Source organism: Glandiceps talaboti, chromosome 20, assembly GCF_964340395.1.
Source record: "Glandiceps talaboti chromosome 20, keGlaTala1.1, whole genome shotgun sequence".
NCBI lineage: Eukaryota > Metazoa > Hemichordata > Enteropneusta > Spengelidae > Glandiceps > Glandiceps talaboti.
In genome coordinates this window covers 11,615,978-11,633,660 of record NC_135568.1, presented here as the reverse complement: position 1 = coordinate 11,633,660, position 17,683 = coordinate 11,615,978, and the positions used below count along the sequence as shown (strand labels likewise).

General features: G+C 37.6%; 4 protein-coding genes across 4 annotated transcripts; 2 read left to right on the top strand and 2 right to left on the bottom strand.

The window, feature by feature from the left end:
• Positions 1 to 5,421: 5,421 nt before the first annotated feature.
• On the bottom strand, positions 5,422 to 6,360 carry LOC144450552 (sulfotransferase 2A8-like). Its single transcript, XM_078141196.1, has one exon. The coding sequence runs from the start codon at positions 6,358 to 6,360 to the stop codon at positions 5,422 to 5,424; it is 939 nt and encodes a 312-aa protein (XP_077997322.1).
• A 908-nt stretch (positions 6,361 to 7,268) lies between these two features.
• LOC144450550 (uncharacterized) lies at positions 7,269 to 8,204 on the bottom strand. Its single transcript, XM_078141195.1, has one exon. The coding sequence runs from the start codon at positions 8,202 to 8,204 to the stop codon at positions 7,269 to 7,271; it is 936 nt and encodes a 311-aa protein (XP_077997321.1).
• A 2,507-nt stretch (positions 8,205 to 10,711) lies between these two features.
• On the top strand, positions 10,712 to 11,314 carry LOC144450549 (uncharacterized). Its single transcript, XM_078141194.1, has one exon. The coding sequence runs from the start codon at positions 10,712 to 10,714 to the stop codon at positions 11,312 to 11,314; it is 603 nt and encodes a 200-aa protein (XP_077997320.1).
• A 1,683-nt stretch (positions 11,315 to 12,997) lies between these two features.
• LOC144450548 (trace amine-associated receptor 13c-like) lies at positions 12,998 to 13,945 on the top strand. The gene has a single exon (XM_078141193.1). It carries the CDS (start codon positions 12,998 to 13,000, stop codon positions 13,943 to 13,945), a length of 948 nt encoding a protein of 315 aa, XP_077997319.1.
• Positions 13,946 to 17,683: the final 3,738 nt, after the last annotated feature.

Here is a 17,683-nt window from a genome sequence, read left to right as displayed (position 1 = left end):
TATCTGGACATTTATTAATACCTGGTGAACTCAACATACAAGTCCTCAGAAAACCATCTATAAACTGTGAACACTTTTGAAGCAGTGGTATTTCTTTGTTGTAAAATGTATGTAGCAGCTAAAAATCTACCTCATTTCCTAAATCACAGGGCTTCTCTACATGTGCAAGTGTGTTTGTTTATGCATAGACCCTACCCTGGTGTAGGGTCTATGGTTTATGCCAGTGTGTTTGTTATTTTGTTATTTTATACTGGTGGTATTTACAGTGGTATTTATTTATTTTTTTGTATTTGTTGCAAGATGTATATATAAGCAGCTAACAACCTACCTCAATTCCAATTCCAATATGTGAGTTACAAAATATCTTTGAATTTCCAATAACATTTGAGATTCGCTGAACATGCCAATTTACACGTCTGGCATTGCCACTCTGTCAATTGACAATTACCAGCACAAGTACAAAATGGGCCAGCGACCTTTTGTCAATGACACTTGACATGACAGGTCAGCCTAATTTGACAAATTTTCAAATAAATTTGCACTTTTTTGCTGCATTCACATTAGTACGGTTTCTGTGTTTTTTTACTAACATAATCTACCAAAATTATGAACAATGTGTACAGGAAACTGTAAAATACTGTCTCTCTGAAGTCCAATCCCCGTCTAAACGATCTGTTCCTGAGGGCAATTTATATGCTAATTTATCAACGTAAATTTTGACAGCTTATATTGTAGCATTATAAACAAATTTGCGGCTGTTATAATTGTTTATATAAGTTTGCAAAAATACTCAACTATATTGGACAGGTAATGACAGGGTAAGGCAAAAATGCCAACATTACGAGACCTTCAGGTGAGAATTATGCATTTTGTGTAACCCGAGCAAGGACGCATGATTAGTCCGTCTGCAAGGTAACGCCAAACCATTCGAATTCGACCACCTCTTTATTTTTTGTTTCCTAAGCATCCCCAAGAGATGCTAAATTCTTAGCGGAGTAAAGTTAATGGTGGTTTTATCTTTCTTTTCAAAACTTTCGTGCATTTGCATCATCTCCGAGTCTTTTCAACGTAGTGTCTGACACTATATCGTATTCACCTTTCCTGTACAATACAATAAGAATGGCGTCACGGAGTTGTTGTCCAAACAATGAAATAGTTGCCCTGTTTCCATAATTTTTTACCAATGTTCGCACACCTCTGCAGTTGTGCATGCCTTCTTTCACCAATTACATGGCTAAAAGAAAGGTGTTACACTATAATTTTAATCGTATAACACCTGTCATTCATGCAAACATCCTCTGTAATATGAAAGACACGCGCACGTAAACCAGGTTGATTGCCCGGCCCGCCGTCCGTCCACGGATCATTGGGACAGTCGAGTTATGGGAACACCTGTTTCCCTCGTGCATTTTTTGTCACACCTACCTCACAAGTTGGAGTCTTGCTGAAAGGATTGCATCCCCAGGTGGCCTTGGTTGACGAGAATATAAACTATTCACTTCAACCACTCAAATTTACGACAGAATTATCATCCCGTTTGCGAACTGCCAAACTTCAACCAAGTTGTGCCCAAGATGGCAGGATAGTTGTGTGACCTTTGGCCTCAACCCCTGCTAAGCTGTATTTCGATTTTCAATAAAGGGACGATTGTTCCCGCTCTAGCATAATGTAGGAAGAAATCACAATGGGAAAGAAATGTCTGTACATGTATTTGGTGTTTTCCTTATGTTATAACCTGTTCTCAAACTCGACAATATTACACGAAACACCTGCATTAATCTGTATGTTTACAGCAGTGGGGGTGTGTCTGGTAAAAGGAACTATTTACACATTTACATACCAAAACAAGAACTTTACGAATCACCTTCATTCACTTTTGTCAGAGCTTTTGTATTATTATCCTTGGCAGGGCAGGGCACTTCGTCAGGGATTGTCAGATGCAAACATGTTGCCTCAATGAATTTAACGTGTTGACTTTTTTTTATCTAGAAATTTTTCTCAAATTGCAGAGGTATTGATTTTTTTCCAAATATGGCTATACCTAGATTTACCTAGAACTGATACCCACCGACCTACATCCGGGACTTACATTAAATTCTCCGAGCCATCTTTTTTATCAGTAAGTTTTAATACTATGCGGGTTATTACGTACATCTACCTATTCATTCATTCAGAAATGAATGGATGGACATGTTTTTGTTCCTTTCACGGTAACCGTCGGGTTACGTGACGTACGTGCTCACGCCGCCGGGTTATCTTATCAGAGGAAGCTCAGGCTTAGTACAGTTAACTATGTTTACGAAAACTATTAACAACAACAAAAAACATTCAAGGGATATATGACAATAGTGACAATTTCACATATCGGAGAACATACAGTAATTCTTGTTGCATAGAAACATTGTTGAGACTGATTTTGTAATTACTCTATTGTTCATGTTTGTCAGAATTTACATGTTGTTTGTTTGTTTGTTTGTGTGTTTGTTTGCTTGTTTGCTTGCTTGCTTGCTTGCTTGTTTGTTTTTGTTTGATTGTTTGTTTGTTTGTTTGTTTGTTTTCGTAATTGACATATAACTAAGCCTGACTCCGTATGACCTTGTCTCCGCACTATATTATACTGTTACTTTTTAGGCGAAAATATATTTTTCGTTGCACAACCCTTGGCATAAATAAGTAAACATACATTAGCATTCATACCTGTCATGTTTGTCAATGGTGTGATACATTTTTGCGTTTGTTTGTTTGTTTGTTTGTTTGTTTGTTTGTTTGTTTGGTGGACAGTTTGTTCGTTCGTTTTCATACCCCATTAAAACGTCGGTGATTTTACGATATGGATGTATTAGTCTCACGAAATACATAACCTTGCGTGCTTTAGGGACTGTAATATCACAGGGAGAATTAGTCTATCAGCTAGCCCTCGGATGTTCTTCCGATAAAATACGACACAACAACGCTATCGAGGATGGAACATCCGAGTGTTCGGGCAGGCCCTCACATGCGAACTTCGTTCGCTTATAGTTATAGCATCGAAAGAAAGCCCGAACGTCTAGCAGCAAGACTAAGGGGGAATAGGCTTAGTTAGATACGTTTACAAAAAACACAAAACAAACAAACAAATATATCATCAATATTTCTTGAAACGTTGTTGATATTGATTAGTACTTACCCTGTCGTTCATGTCTGTCGGTATTTAATAGATTGTTTGTTTGTTTGTTTGTTTGTTTGTTTTGTGTGTTTTCATAAACCAGACGAACTAAGCCTGAGCCCCCGTGTGGTAAACAAGTTTTGTACTGTCATCTATTCATTCGTCCGTTCTTTCTTTTGGCCGTTCTTTCGGCCATCATGAGTCCATTGCCAAGAAGAGCTCATTCGTCCATCGCCATCCCTGGGCTTTTGTCACTCTTCATTTGAATACATTTTATTTTAACAAATTGTGTTCTTTTGTGTGAAATAGCAAGCTGAGTGAGTGATTTCCAACAGACGGGTAAACACTAAGCCTTTTGAAATTACTATAAATGGGAGGGGCATATTTTCCTTCACACAATTTGAGATGACCGTAACAAATTCAAAGCATTTGAATATTATGAGAATCAAAAAAATTCTCATGGGACTGGTACCAGTCTAGGTATTGGACCGGATCTAGTAGCAGGTGAGTAATCATATTACAATGTAATGATTGATCTAGGACTAGACTTGCTCAAGTCGCCGAGCTTTTTTCATATTTGAATAAGAATTTATTTTTTAACACATCGATCTGTGTTCTTTTGTGTATGGTCTAATGATTAAACCAGCTACAGTGAGTGATTGCAAAACAGTCGTGTGAACGCATAAACCCTGGAGGACTACTAATAACTGGGGAAAAAGTTGGATATTTCACCTTGAAAAAATAGAAATGAATGTAAAATCTCTATAGCGATCTGCAGCCTTGGAGTGTTTGAAGTCTAAAACGAATATCACTGATGTAACCATTCGATTTATTGATTGTCAAAAAAGACGTCCGAAAAGTCCAAACGTCACCATCTTCTCAAAACAGAGATAAGTATAATAATTAAATGTAGTGAAAACAAACGTCCCTTTAGATTTAAAATTATTTTTCGATTTGTACCGGGGGGGGGGGGGGCGGTATCGGATCAACATGTACTGATGTGGGCTAGCAACCAACGCATTACTAGTCTAGTTCCTGACAAGGACCGTATTACGTACTTACTTCATCACTTTAATTCCCAAAGTGAAAGTGAAGAAAGTGTGACGTGATGAAGTAAGTATGTCCCTGTCAGGAACTAGACTAATGCATTACATGGTTGTGTGTGTCTTTCCTCTACGAAATTAATGAACTGCATTAGGACTGGGACTAAGACAGGACCAAAACAATAAGTCGGTGACATTAAGTGTTAGGTGGTAAGATACGGTCAGTGACTTTACTAAATTTCTAGGAAATGTTTATAATATATATACAACTTTTACACTTTTCAGATACGATCGTTGGTGGCGCTCCTATGGTATCCACACGCTCAGCAATGTCCCATGACCATATCATATTCATGATATTGCCCAAGCTTATTCTTATGGCAGGTTGTCCGAAATCTAAAGCTACTAGGATTAAGATATCCCAACATTTGTATACACTCATAGTTGTTATGTCATCTGTGGGCGTGACAGCAATATGTAAAATACTTCAATCTTTTTCGTCACAGCTCTGAAAGCTACTTGATTGGACGAAAGTTCTACATACGTCATAAAGATGGAAATGTACGTTGTATAGTTTCCTGGCTACGTCGACGGAAGTCACGCTAATGCAGTATACATGCACTATTGTTTCTTCCTCGCTTATTATATTTAGTACGAACAATGATATATCAACAAAGACTACCTGGGCATTGTTATCAGTAACTATACATTCATCGGGATGCAAACCAAGCCCGACTTCTCTTTTGTTTCAAGTTGGCGAATTATTCCATATGCCTTTCCAAAATTTGCCATGGTGGCACTCTACTTCCTGTCTGGGGCATACATGGTATACTGCTGCTTGCCTCGATGTCTGAACAATGCGGAAAACATCCCTGATTTACTCTTCTACAGAATACCAAGGAACAAAGCTCTTAAGAAACAAGTCTATAATACATTGTATAAGCTTAGACCTACGCGAGACATTATTTCATCGCCACGAATGCCATTGCAAACGCAAGAATTTTCACCCCGAATATCATCCCAAGGAGACAATCTTTACCTATCGACTCACTTTTGTTAAGTTTTTCTAAAGTTTAAAGTTTAAAGTTAAAAAAAGTTTAAAGTTAAAAAAAAGTTTAAAGTTTAAAGTTTAAAGTTTAAAGTTTTTCCATTCCGTGCTAGAAACAGATGAAGTCTCTCTATAGAAAACTGACTACCTTCAAAATCGGAGATCATACACAGTAAACAGTCAAATTATAAAATCTGGTACTTCAGAAAAATACCCTTTTCTTCAAGTTTTCCAACTATTTCTTTGTCAAATATTTCATTCTGAGCAACTAAGAAATTATTCTTCCAATCGCCAACAATTCCCTTCCGAACAAAGTCGCCCGAGTCCCCTTTGAAAATGGCTCGATCGAGGATGAAATACTTGTCGATATACTTTCTCATTTGATCTACAGAGCACGCCCTCTCAACCCTGTCAACATCTTCACTGGACAAACTAACTTGCAGGAATTTTCCCACCTTTCGAATTTCGTCTCTGAAACTTTCCTGCATGTCTTCATACGATATATGCAAAACATTGTCTTCAATACCGACTTTCTTCCAATCAATGACATGTTGCAGCCACGGCCCGTAGAACGTTCGTCCCTTGATAAATTTATCAACCGTTCCATTCCAGTCATTTGATCTCTTTCCCTGGAACATTTTATGCAAATGGTGGTACACAGATACACAGACATCTTTGGGATTTCTTGTGACATAGATGATTTTTACGTTCTCCTTTCTGGCTTGTTTCCATGGAAACAAATGTAGAGGCAAATGGGACCGGATCAGCCTTGGAGATTTGAGATGAAGTTGTCCGGCTTGGATTTGTTTCACCAGCTTCCCTGTAATACCAGGTAAAGTTTCTGGGTTAGCTATGAACCATTCAAAATAAAGGGCTTCGGTACTGTCTCCGTAACTCATCAGACTAAACTCTTGCATATTTTGCAAGGCATTAAGTAGCCATGTTGTGCCTGACTTGGGGCATCCTGCTACAATGACATCACTCTCACGCCATGGAAATGTGGCACGTATATCAGACTTAAGTTTACTTTCATCAATGTAGAACGGAAAAGTTACACCTCGATACTGGAAGTTGGTTAGGGAATCCGCCATATTTTGCTGTTCTCCTTGTTGATGTAACGCCATTTCTTACAACTACAGGTATTATTACATATATGAAGAATTTCTTAGACTTTGCTAAAATATGCTGTCGGTATGGCTAGCTGCGTTCGCTGAAACTTTAACTGTCAACTTTGAGGCTACTATGCTTGAGTATGGATCTGTAGATACTTCCATGGGGCGTGAATCAATGTGACCTTGAAGACATCATAATACACCTCAGTAAAACCATAGACTGGCAATGGAGGGGAAACCACGAGTGAAACGGTCTTCGATAGTCCACGTACTTCGGCCAAGCAGACGTCCAAATTCAGGCACTTGCAACTCTTTACAACCTCGTTTATATTAGGACAGTTTCCCATTAACGCTTTATAGCCTATAGGACTGTGAAACTCGTCCTGAACGTGTCATGTCCTGGAATCGAGTCACCCCAAAACGTCTATGTGATGTCATGAATAATTATCCCAGGTCATTTAAGGTCAAAGGTTACACTGATTACGATGAAAATATCGTATATTTAGGGCAGGAAGGTACTCACCAGTAACGGGGTCGCGGTCTAGTGTACACGGGTCAAACCGTATCATGTGACAGGTATCCTTCCCCCAAGGTGAAATGTTAGTGAAATGTGCATTGAAACTTAAATTAATATTTATGACACAGTCTTCTGGCGAACACGCCCTGTTTTAGTTGATATGTACATGTGTTACATACAGTCTTCTGGCGTCGAACACTCCCTGTTTTAGCTGTATATGTATATGTGTTACGTACAGTCTTCTGGCGTCGAACACTCCCTGTTTTAGCTGTATATGTATATGTGTTACGTACAGTCTCCTGACGAACACCCTGTTTTAGCTGTAAGTTCCCTGAAAGTAATCATATATTGTTGCGTAGGCAGAAATACTGTAAACTCTGGCTTGTGATACATCACCAGTCTTTCAATGATGACATGACTTTCTAAGTAATAACTTGATGACAGCTGATCGGAATTCAGAATGTCTGACAACATAGGTGGCAGGAGCTGTTGAAGTTAGACTCATGGCAACATGTAAAATAGATATCATAAGACCAGCATTTTCCTGAGACATTCTTGAAATAAATGTACCACTGTTCACTAGCTGAATTGATATCAACATCGGTGTCAAGCCGAACACAACAATCAAAATAACGATTATTAAACTTATTGTACTCTTTCTCCCGGCCTTGTACGATGACAGTAGTTTTCTATCAGCATCTTCGGTCGGTTGTGAGTTGCCGACGACGAAGGAATCTTGTATCTTTCTTGCACACTGCTTTGCCTTGTAGATGATGCATAGGTTGAGCGTTACCATGGTAACAATGGCAGGCAAGAAGATGCCATACAACATAAAGTATCTGAAGCTTTTAGTGGTCACCAACAATGGGGAACATCTAAAACCTGGTAGCGAGTACGGCTTTTTGAGATCGTTCCAGCCACAAGCAGGAGCGATGATACAGGACACGAACGTTGCTATCCAGACGAAGATGATGACGATCAGGGTGCGTTCTTTAGTCACCACTCGCTGATGATGGAACGGCCACATTATCTTATAGCACATGTCACAGGTCCATGCAAACATATTGAGAAAGAAAATAATGTAGAGAAATGGTGACAACGTGGCGAGAAAGACACAGGGTAAGAAATGATCAAACCACAAGACAGAACTCAAAATCTTTGTTTCAACAGGCAGAAGGAATGCCCCTTGTATGACACTGGCAATGATGAAGTTGATGAAGAAGTAGTTATGTTCTCCTCTAAGGTTACGATTTGTCGCTATGGTGATCAAGATGATGATGTCGATCGTAAAGAATGTGTAATTGATAACAAACGCTGTTATTTCCAAACCAGATACCATTATAGATGTAGGAACGAATGGTTGGAGTTGATCTGAACTATCCCCGGACAAGTTCGATGAGGTCAATACCGTAGAGCTGTTTGAAAAATTCATCATTTGTGTCTCGAAAGCAGAATATAGTATACGATTGTGTCTGTATTAGATAGTGTGCTTCTGGTATTGCAGCAACAGCCCGAATGTGAATGGTATATATTGTTATATTGACAGCTGAATTGATCTTTAAATGAAACGTGACAATGTCAACGACATTCATTCCTTTAGCAAATATTATAGCTATATTACTTATTATCAACCTCCGTGTAATATTACACAAATGTGTGACTTATATTTTGCTGTCATCAAGACAAAGTGCCCAAAAAGTAAACGCCAATTATTTCAAATTTGTAATCTAGCTTCTGTTAATAGGTTACCATGGTTTCCATATCATAACAGTCAATTTATGATTGATCAAATGTTTTACAGATATATAGTTTCAATTGATTGGATTTTCAATAAATAAATCAACTCGTTTGCCTTACAGGTGTCTATCCGTTTGCTTTACAGGTGTCTTTCTCGTTATATATTAGTGTGTTTTGTTAATAACATTATTATGTTTCGCTAATGGGTCTCACATTTATCCAGAAACCACCCCGCGACATGATATTTTTTTTATGTCTTGCACAAGGTCTTTTGTTACTAATAACGTAAACAAAAATACAGGTAGTGATAGCACCAACGTGTATAGTTTTGACGGAATGAATATCTCAAAGTTTAGATGTGGAAAGTAAGTAAACTTTAATAAAATGTTCTTTTTGTATTCTCCTCATGTATCAGAATGACTTGATAACCCCAATAAGCTGAATCACAGTCAATAAGTTTCATTAATGTGTCAAAAGACATCAAAGAGTGATCGATTTCACATCCATCAAATGTCACATCAAACTGACTTCATATATGTCATTTGTTTTGAGATGTATTTATTCTGACATGAACTGATTCAAATGAGTCTGAGGAACTGAAATGTGACCGGAATCCGTTATTCTTTGATACAGTGTGCTTGAATGTTTATCTTATCGATTTCATTCCCGTCAACGATATGTAAAATCAAAACTCAATTCAGACTAATTTCTGCCTTTAGTACACTTGTATTGATTACTGCTATCAACTTACTTATGCTTTTAAGTAATAAAATAGGACCTCGGTAACTTTTTAAGCTTTGAAATCTTGTAAAGAAGCCCAACTCAGTGCCTACATGCAGTCGACCACTTTGCAGATTTCCAGCAAGGGTTTCTGGGAAAACCTCCGATGATGACAGCACATTTACCAGTCTATTTGTCTCTGATATTCTTTGTATTTGTGTCAGTCGATGTAAGCCCCTGACTTTACCAGGGGCATGCATATGGTGAACACATACAGTACACACGATGTTGCCTTAGTATTTGATTAATATAACATGACATTTGTTTACACACACTCGGGCAACTCCAAATGCAAAATAAACAGTTACATAGATATCACGCACTGTGAGGATATAGAAGTAGTCAAAGTTAACAGTTGAAAGTAAAGAATTGAAGCCATTCAAATCATCAAGTCCATGTGTAATGTTTTCAGCAGAAGTCTGTTTTACTGCACTGTAAAGGAATAGCACTGCTCTATCACTGTTCGCTGTGATTGGCCAAAGGATCCTGCTGTGTGTGTTATCAATGAGTGAAAAGTTTCTACTGTAATATACATGTAACAAATGTCTTATGCAATATCTTATAAATGTCAATCCCAAGTCTTATTAAAGATGGGAACAAGTTCCCTATCAATCACAACGTTTCTGTTATTGCATCATTACCGTGTTATTGTCTGTAAAGAAAAGGCCAGCAGATCAATATCATGTAAAATATACAATGTAACCATGATGTAACGAATGAGATTCTGTTATCAAAGAAAGAGAATGATGAAAAAGATGATTATGTGTGTCTGTACATGTACCATCTGTTTAGAATGATAATATTGCATGTATAAATTAAACCCAACAAATCAACTTAAACCACTCTATGTGTTCATTCGCACAGGAGTACATTTCATAGTTGAAACCTGTACTTTTAAATCATCGTTATCTCACGATGGTAGATTTGAAGATGAACATCTCAAACCAATCCATTTCTCAACTTTCTACCATCGACCTGTCTTACTTGACAGTCAATTTGTGGTTGACAGACATAACGTACATTTTAAACTACGTCATTTTTGGTATCAATTTTGTCATTTTGCTGGCGATAATTGTCAGAGAGAACCTACGGCAGGAACAGCACTACTTCTTCATAAGTTTTACACTGGCGAATCTTTTAAATGGAATTTGTGCTTTACCACTGCTGGAGATTACGTATATGACAAGTAACGTGTACACAACTTTGATATCTTGTGTGTTAATCGCTATGATACCAATATACTGTTTATGTATAGTCATGCTTAACATGGTAGTCTGGACATGTGATTTATATCACAAGATATTTTACCCATTTCATCATCAACGTACAATGGCAAAGAAGACACCACTACTGTTGATCATAGCTGCCGTTTGGACGTTGCCGCTGATCTTTACCATGTCACCAGGATTTGGATGGAATTACTTGTTGGACAGCCCCTCGACACCTTCTTTTTGGTGTATTCCGAGACAAATGATTACTGGAAGTTTCGTACAAGCTCTTCTGCGAGGTTTTATGTATCCATGTTTTAGTATCCTCATTGGAGCAAATCTTCGAATTATATACCAAGCCAAGCAGAATGCGATGAAGATACAGGACACACGATGGGCATGTTCTCGGGGGCAACAAGGCCATGATAATAATCAAAGTCAACTCAACAACTACAAGGCGGGAAGGAAGAGTACTATTAGTCTCATTTTCATAGTTCTGATTATTGTGTTTTGCTGGTCACCTCTAATAATTATGATGGAAATGACACTGGAACATCCTGGTGGTGCACGTGAACGATCAGTCAGGACAACGGCGATATTAACATCTGTGATTTCATTTTCTCTAAGTCTTTCATCTCTCGGCCCATTAACTTATATCCTGCGACATGCAGAGTTCAGAGAAGGCATCAAACACGTCTTTCTGAAGATAAAATGTTGGCAGTAATTTCAACCATATTATTGCTATACTCACAAAGTAACTGACGCGATACTTTCGTCATTGACAGATTTTGCATCAGCCAATGTCCTTAGAACTATTGCACTCGATTTCTTTCAACATAAACATTGTATTAAATTAGTTTACAGTCATTTCTAAAAAAAACAACAACCCAAAGTGCCATTAAATGTTAGGTCAAATAGAACTGTCTGTTTTCAATGGCAGGTATCAGAAAACATGGTGGGTAGACAGGTATTAAAGTAGGGATTTTATTTCATTTGTTTCATTTTATCATTGATTGTTTTATGTTTGCTTCAGAATCAGAACCAGAACCAGAATCAGAACCAGAATCAGAACCAGAATCACAATCACAATCACAATCAGAATCAGATTCAGAATCAGAATCAGAATCAGAATCAGAATCAATACGTTGAAGGAATCAATACTGGTATTGTAAATAATCAATGGAAGAGGAAGGCGAGACACTTAGTCACCCTACATGGATGTCTTGAAGGCATCCACTGATCCAGATGTGACCAAATTATTGTCTAGTTTGCTCCATTCTGTGATTGTTCTTGGAAAAATGAGTTCCAAACAAAAGACAAACTAACTGTCGGTCGGTCAGAAGGCCCGTATGTGATGGTTTGATAAAATATGTACACCATCACTGATGAAAGAGAACAGACATGCGGGAAAGTCAAGAAGATAATTAGCAGTGTGTAATAAAACCAGACCTTGAGGATTACATGTATTTGAAATCGTTACATTGGACTTGATATTATACCAGCAAACAAACTGGTAGCTTGAACGGCCTCTGTCGAGTTGAGACATCAAAGGCAAGAAGGCGAGATACTACATTGATAGGCAAGAAGGCGAGATACTACATTGATAGGCAAGAAGGCGAGATACTACATTGATAGGCAAGAAGGCGAGATACTACATTGATTGGCAAGACTGTACAATTAAACCATTGTGTAACTTTTACATTTCATTATGATTAACTCTTATATTCAACAGAGAATGAAAAGCAATTATATATGTTCATATATATACACAATAACTGATTGTAAAATTAGACAAAACAAATATGCTCTGGTGTATATATGGTATTCATGAAGGAAAGACGCCCTCTAGCCATGTATAGCATTCATTTCTAACAGCAGAGCAGAACATTACTACACAGCAATCACATTGCATATTATTTGAGGGTGTCAAAATATGAAAGGTTGATGGAAAACCGTCGCTGAAATCCCATTTTGTTAAAGGTTATTAACACTAATTACTTTGTATATCTTTGTGTGAACCTTTCCCTATTCATTCTGAACACAAAGAAGCAAACGTGGCGGGTTTTTTGTGGGTTGTAGTTATTGTATTTAATTTCATTATCGTCAATATAACTATGAAATAAGTTACAATATAATGACAGTTAATTTTATGATATCATTTTTTATTTATTTTGGAACTGAAAACAACCATTATGAGTAATATTACGATGAGTACCTAATACCTATATTCAGGGTAGACTCTTAGGTAGTGTACGCTTTGTGGTTATTAGAATAAAAAGGTGTATGTTGCTTGTAAAGAAGATTACATCTTTCGCTGTACGTGACACAGTATCGTCGTGGTACTGTCTAACTATCATTTCAGTGGAAAATGAATAACTCAGCTCAATCTTCGAATCTGTCGGATTACATGCCCGTACTACCTGATGTGGCTGTGGCTGTCAATCCATGGCTCAAAGGTACAGCTTACGTTGTCAACTACACAATCTTTGCGATTAATTTTGTCATCCTTCTTGCAATAGTGATGAAACAGAATCTACGACAAGAACAACATTATTTCTTTACCAGTTTCACGGTAGCTAATCTAATACAAGGCGTCGTAACTCTGCCAATGTTACTGTGTACATTCGCATCAAGTAAAACTTACACCAATCTAGCAACGTGTTTATTTATTGGTTTGACTCCAGTCTACTGCATGAGCACATCACTTGTCAACATGCTGGCCTGGACATGTGATTTATATCACAAGATATTTTACCCATTTCATCATCAACGTACAATGGCAAAGAAGACACCACTTCTGTTGGCCATAGCTGTCGTTTGGACTTTGCCAAGTATCTTCGCCATGTTGCAAGGATGTGAGCGGGAGGTGTTATCAGTAACCAAGTGTTCTCCAAGACAGATGTATAACCCCACCTTCATAACAATTCTGCTCCGAGGTTTTCTATATCCGTGCGTTTGTGTCTTGATTGGCTTAAATCTTCGAATTATTTATCAAGCCAAGAAGAATGTGAAGAAAATAAGAGATTCTCATTGGGCATGCAGTCGGAGACAGGGAGGTCAAGAAAATGGCCAGATTATGTTGAACAACTACAAAGCGGGAAGGAAGAGCACTATAAGTCTGATTTTCATTATTCTTATTATTGTATTTTGTTGGTCACCCTTGTTACTAACGATGGAACTGACCCTTGTACTTGGAATATCGGAACATATTTTAGCTGTCCTGGTTTCATTTGTGTCAATTTGTTCAAGTCTTGCATCTCTAGGTCCATTAGCATACATTTTGCGCCATTCTGAGTTCAGGGAAGGCATTAAGCATGTCTTCAAGAAGTTAAGATTTTGGAATCATAACACTTAATTGATGTTTTAATGTGGTCGACTTCACAGGGACTCGTAATTTTTCTTGCATGGATGGATACATAGCACATGACGTAACGAATATGAATGGTATCACTACTTTTACGCCATCTTGCCTGTATGGAAGGATACAAAATACCATTTAATACTAATTATTCCGCCAGTCTTTTTTCCTAGTATCAAGCGAGCATGCATAGTTGAAACTTTCGTAGCAACTTTTTGACAGTGCGTACCCATCGCAGGTATAAATTTATCCCCAATCTACGCAACATTACGCATCCCCGTGGTCGACTTATCCAATTTGCTACGACGAATATCTCGTTCAGAATAAATGGGTGTTGTTAAGTCTTCAGAATGCTTCGTTCTTACTGATTTTAACGCATTATGCATCTATCATTACAGACAACGGCTGTCATATTTTGTATCGTTTTTGAACCAAGGAAAATAAACATTTTGAGTAACTTCGTACTGTAATGACAAAGGTTGTCGAGGGGTGGAAATCCAGAGACGATTCCAAGCAGTACACTCAGAGACTGAGATGGTTGCCTAACGTAAACTACGTCAAATAGTAACGATTACATACAAAACTAATTATTTCAATGCTACAACTTGGAAACTTTGCTTCATTTTTAAGATACAAAATTTGGAAATGAAAATTTACTATCCTCATTATATCATCGCATTTCAGCAAGATACGCATTGGTCGAAATTCTGACCGGTATGGAATTTATTTATAGAATATTAAAAGTCCACTTTTGTATTTGTACAAGCTATGAACTTTATGGCAAAGAAGTTGAACTTCAATTGTTATTTGCAGCTACATGTAGTTGTTACGTTATACGATGGCGAGAGTCAAATCAGCTTTCGATTTCTATATATATTAATATAAACGTGTATTCCTTAACAAGCGAATACTTTCATTGAAAGATGCCATTTGCTAGCCTAGCTGGGGTTCACTATAATCAAATTTAAAAACATGATGAAATGTATGTCCGATTTGTGTACCTTAAATGGAAAGCGAACTTTGCAGTAGAAACGTATGTACAACCCACATTGGGTAACATTTGAAGATCCCCCCAGTCGAGGACCAACCTCTAGACCAGTTTGGCGTGAAGAGATTGACCATTTACATGGTTTTTTACACTCTAGGTTTGGGTGGATGGAGGTAGTAATTACTGATCTGAATATCTTTCTCTTGTACATATATGGTTGTTATTTTGACAGCTTGTTCAATAAATGTAATATTACATTGCATTCCTATCTGACTCGCCATGGTATCCTTCACTACTAATTAAGAAATAAACCACTTGACGAGGATGGTATACCCCAAGAGGTTTTGACCATCAATATATTCACTCGCTATCGTTCGTGCATACATTTCGTTCACTGGTAAAAACCTCTTGGTACACCATCCCCAGGGAGTGGTTTATCGCTTTTATATTATACCAGTGTATTAGCAAAATCGGAAACATTATAAGAACTAACGTGCGAACTACTACGTTCGTAGACGAACAGTGAACGTACATCAACATTTGATGGCGTGTCAAGTGTGCATTATCGTTCATTTTAGACGTGCTAGTTCGATGTCTAGACAATCAGATCTCTCGATTTTTGCCATCAATATACTGGTATAATATAATTAATATATGTACAAGCATGCAATCAAGTATACATGCAAATATATGAACACACACACACACACACACATACATACATACATACATACATACATACATACATACATACATACATACATACATACATACACATGACATCTCTCTTTGGCTCTTTGTTAGTTTTAACTGCCACCCCACCCCACCCCAATGAAAAAATATATCATTTTTTTCACAATTGAAACCTCTGTTTATGTAGTTGTCATATTCCAGCCATAAATACTGGTCTACTTGTGTCATGCAAGGATGGAAAAGCAACAGTGAAGCGCCACCATCGACCAACAGTACCATATTCATATATCGTACGTGCATTTCCATAATCTTCAATGAGGACCCTCCGCCCCCGCCCCCCTTCACATAAGAGTGGAGTGTTGTGTACGCGGGTCAACTAATTAAATAATTTATTAGTTAAGTGCACATGCATTGGTTACTGCTTACCCTTGCATTGGTTACTGCTTACACTTGCATTGTTACCACTTACCCTTGCATTAATTACTACTATCAGTGTCAACTCAAATATGACTACAGGTGACAAAATAGCACCTCGGTAACTTATTCAACTTTGAAATCTTCAAGCCCTACTGCACTTGACACGTGTTCAACCATTTATGGACCAATGGTTTATGGGACAAACTTTGAAGTGTATACAAATACAAATTGTGTCAAGACAATAGAAATGTTTGTATTTATGAAGCTTTCCAATAAACCCTGTCTAAATCTGACATCGTAAAATAAACCCACTGTTTTTTATCATTATGGTGTCACCTAAAGTAAACAACAACAAAGGTGAAAATATGATTGCTATGTAGTACTGCTCTACTGTTAGTCGCTAGAAGTGAATACAATACATGGCTAGAGGATGTTTTCTACCTTTTCATTATCTGTTGAATATAAAAGTTAATCATATTCAAACATAGGAGAAACACAATGATTACATTTTCCCGCCCTGTCAATTATTACAGATCTCAATTTGTCTGCTGGGATAATATCAAGTCAAATGTAAAGATTTCAAATACAGATGATCACGGAATCTGGTTCTAGTACACCCTGTGTTTTACCCTATGCATCGCTAATTATCGTGGTGGCCACGAGTCTTGTCCTCATGTTAAATTCACTGAAGATATGGATATTGACATGGTGGTAAGAAAAACCAACAAATTGAACACCCTCTGATATATTTTACGTTTTTATTTTCTTAGCAAATGTAATACATTTTACATCATAATTTTCAAGTTTAGGTAGAATTTTTCAAAACTTCCATTTTACCACAGGGGGCAGCGAGCATGTAACTGATTGATTGATCGATCGATCGATTAATCAGTTACATGCTCGCTGCCCCCTGTGATTTTACAAGTGAAAATAATACAAAACAATAATTGTTATACGAATTGAAAGATGAAAGTTTAACGACCCAGAGGTATAAACTGTCTATGACGAAAGTACCGCTTCATAGTTAGTTAGTTACTTAGTGACTAATACGATTGAAATCTTCACTGCCAAAATTTTATCTTCAGAAAGACGTGTTTGATGCCTTCTCTGAATTCAGCATGTCGTAGGATATACGTTAATGGGCCAAGAGATGAAAGACTTAGAGAAAATGAAATCACAGATATTAATATCGCCATTGTCCTGAGTGATTGTTCAGGTGAACCAGGAGGTTCTAGTGTCATTTCCATCATAATTATTAGAGGTGACCAGCAAAACACAATAATCAGAACTATGAAAATGAGACTAATAGTACTCTTCCTTCCTGCCTTGTAGTTGTTGAGTTGACTTTGATTATTATCATGGCCTTGTTGCCCCCGAGAACATGCCCATCGTGTGTCCTGTATCTTCATCGCATTCTTCTTGGCTTGGTAGATAATTCGAAGATTTGCTCCAACGAGGATGCTAAAACATGGATACATAAAACCTCGCAGAAGAGCTTGTGCGAAGCTTTCAGTAACCATTAGTCTCGGAATACACCAAAAAGAAGGTGCCGAGGGACTGTCCGGCAAGTGATTCCATCCAAATCCTGGTGACATGGTGAAGATCAGCGGCAAAGTCCAAATGGCAGCTATGACCAA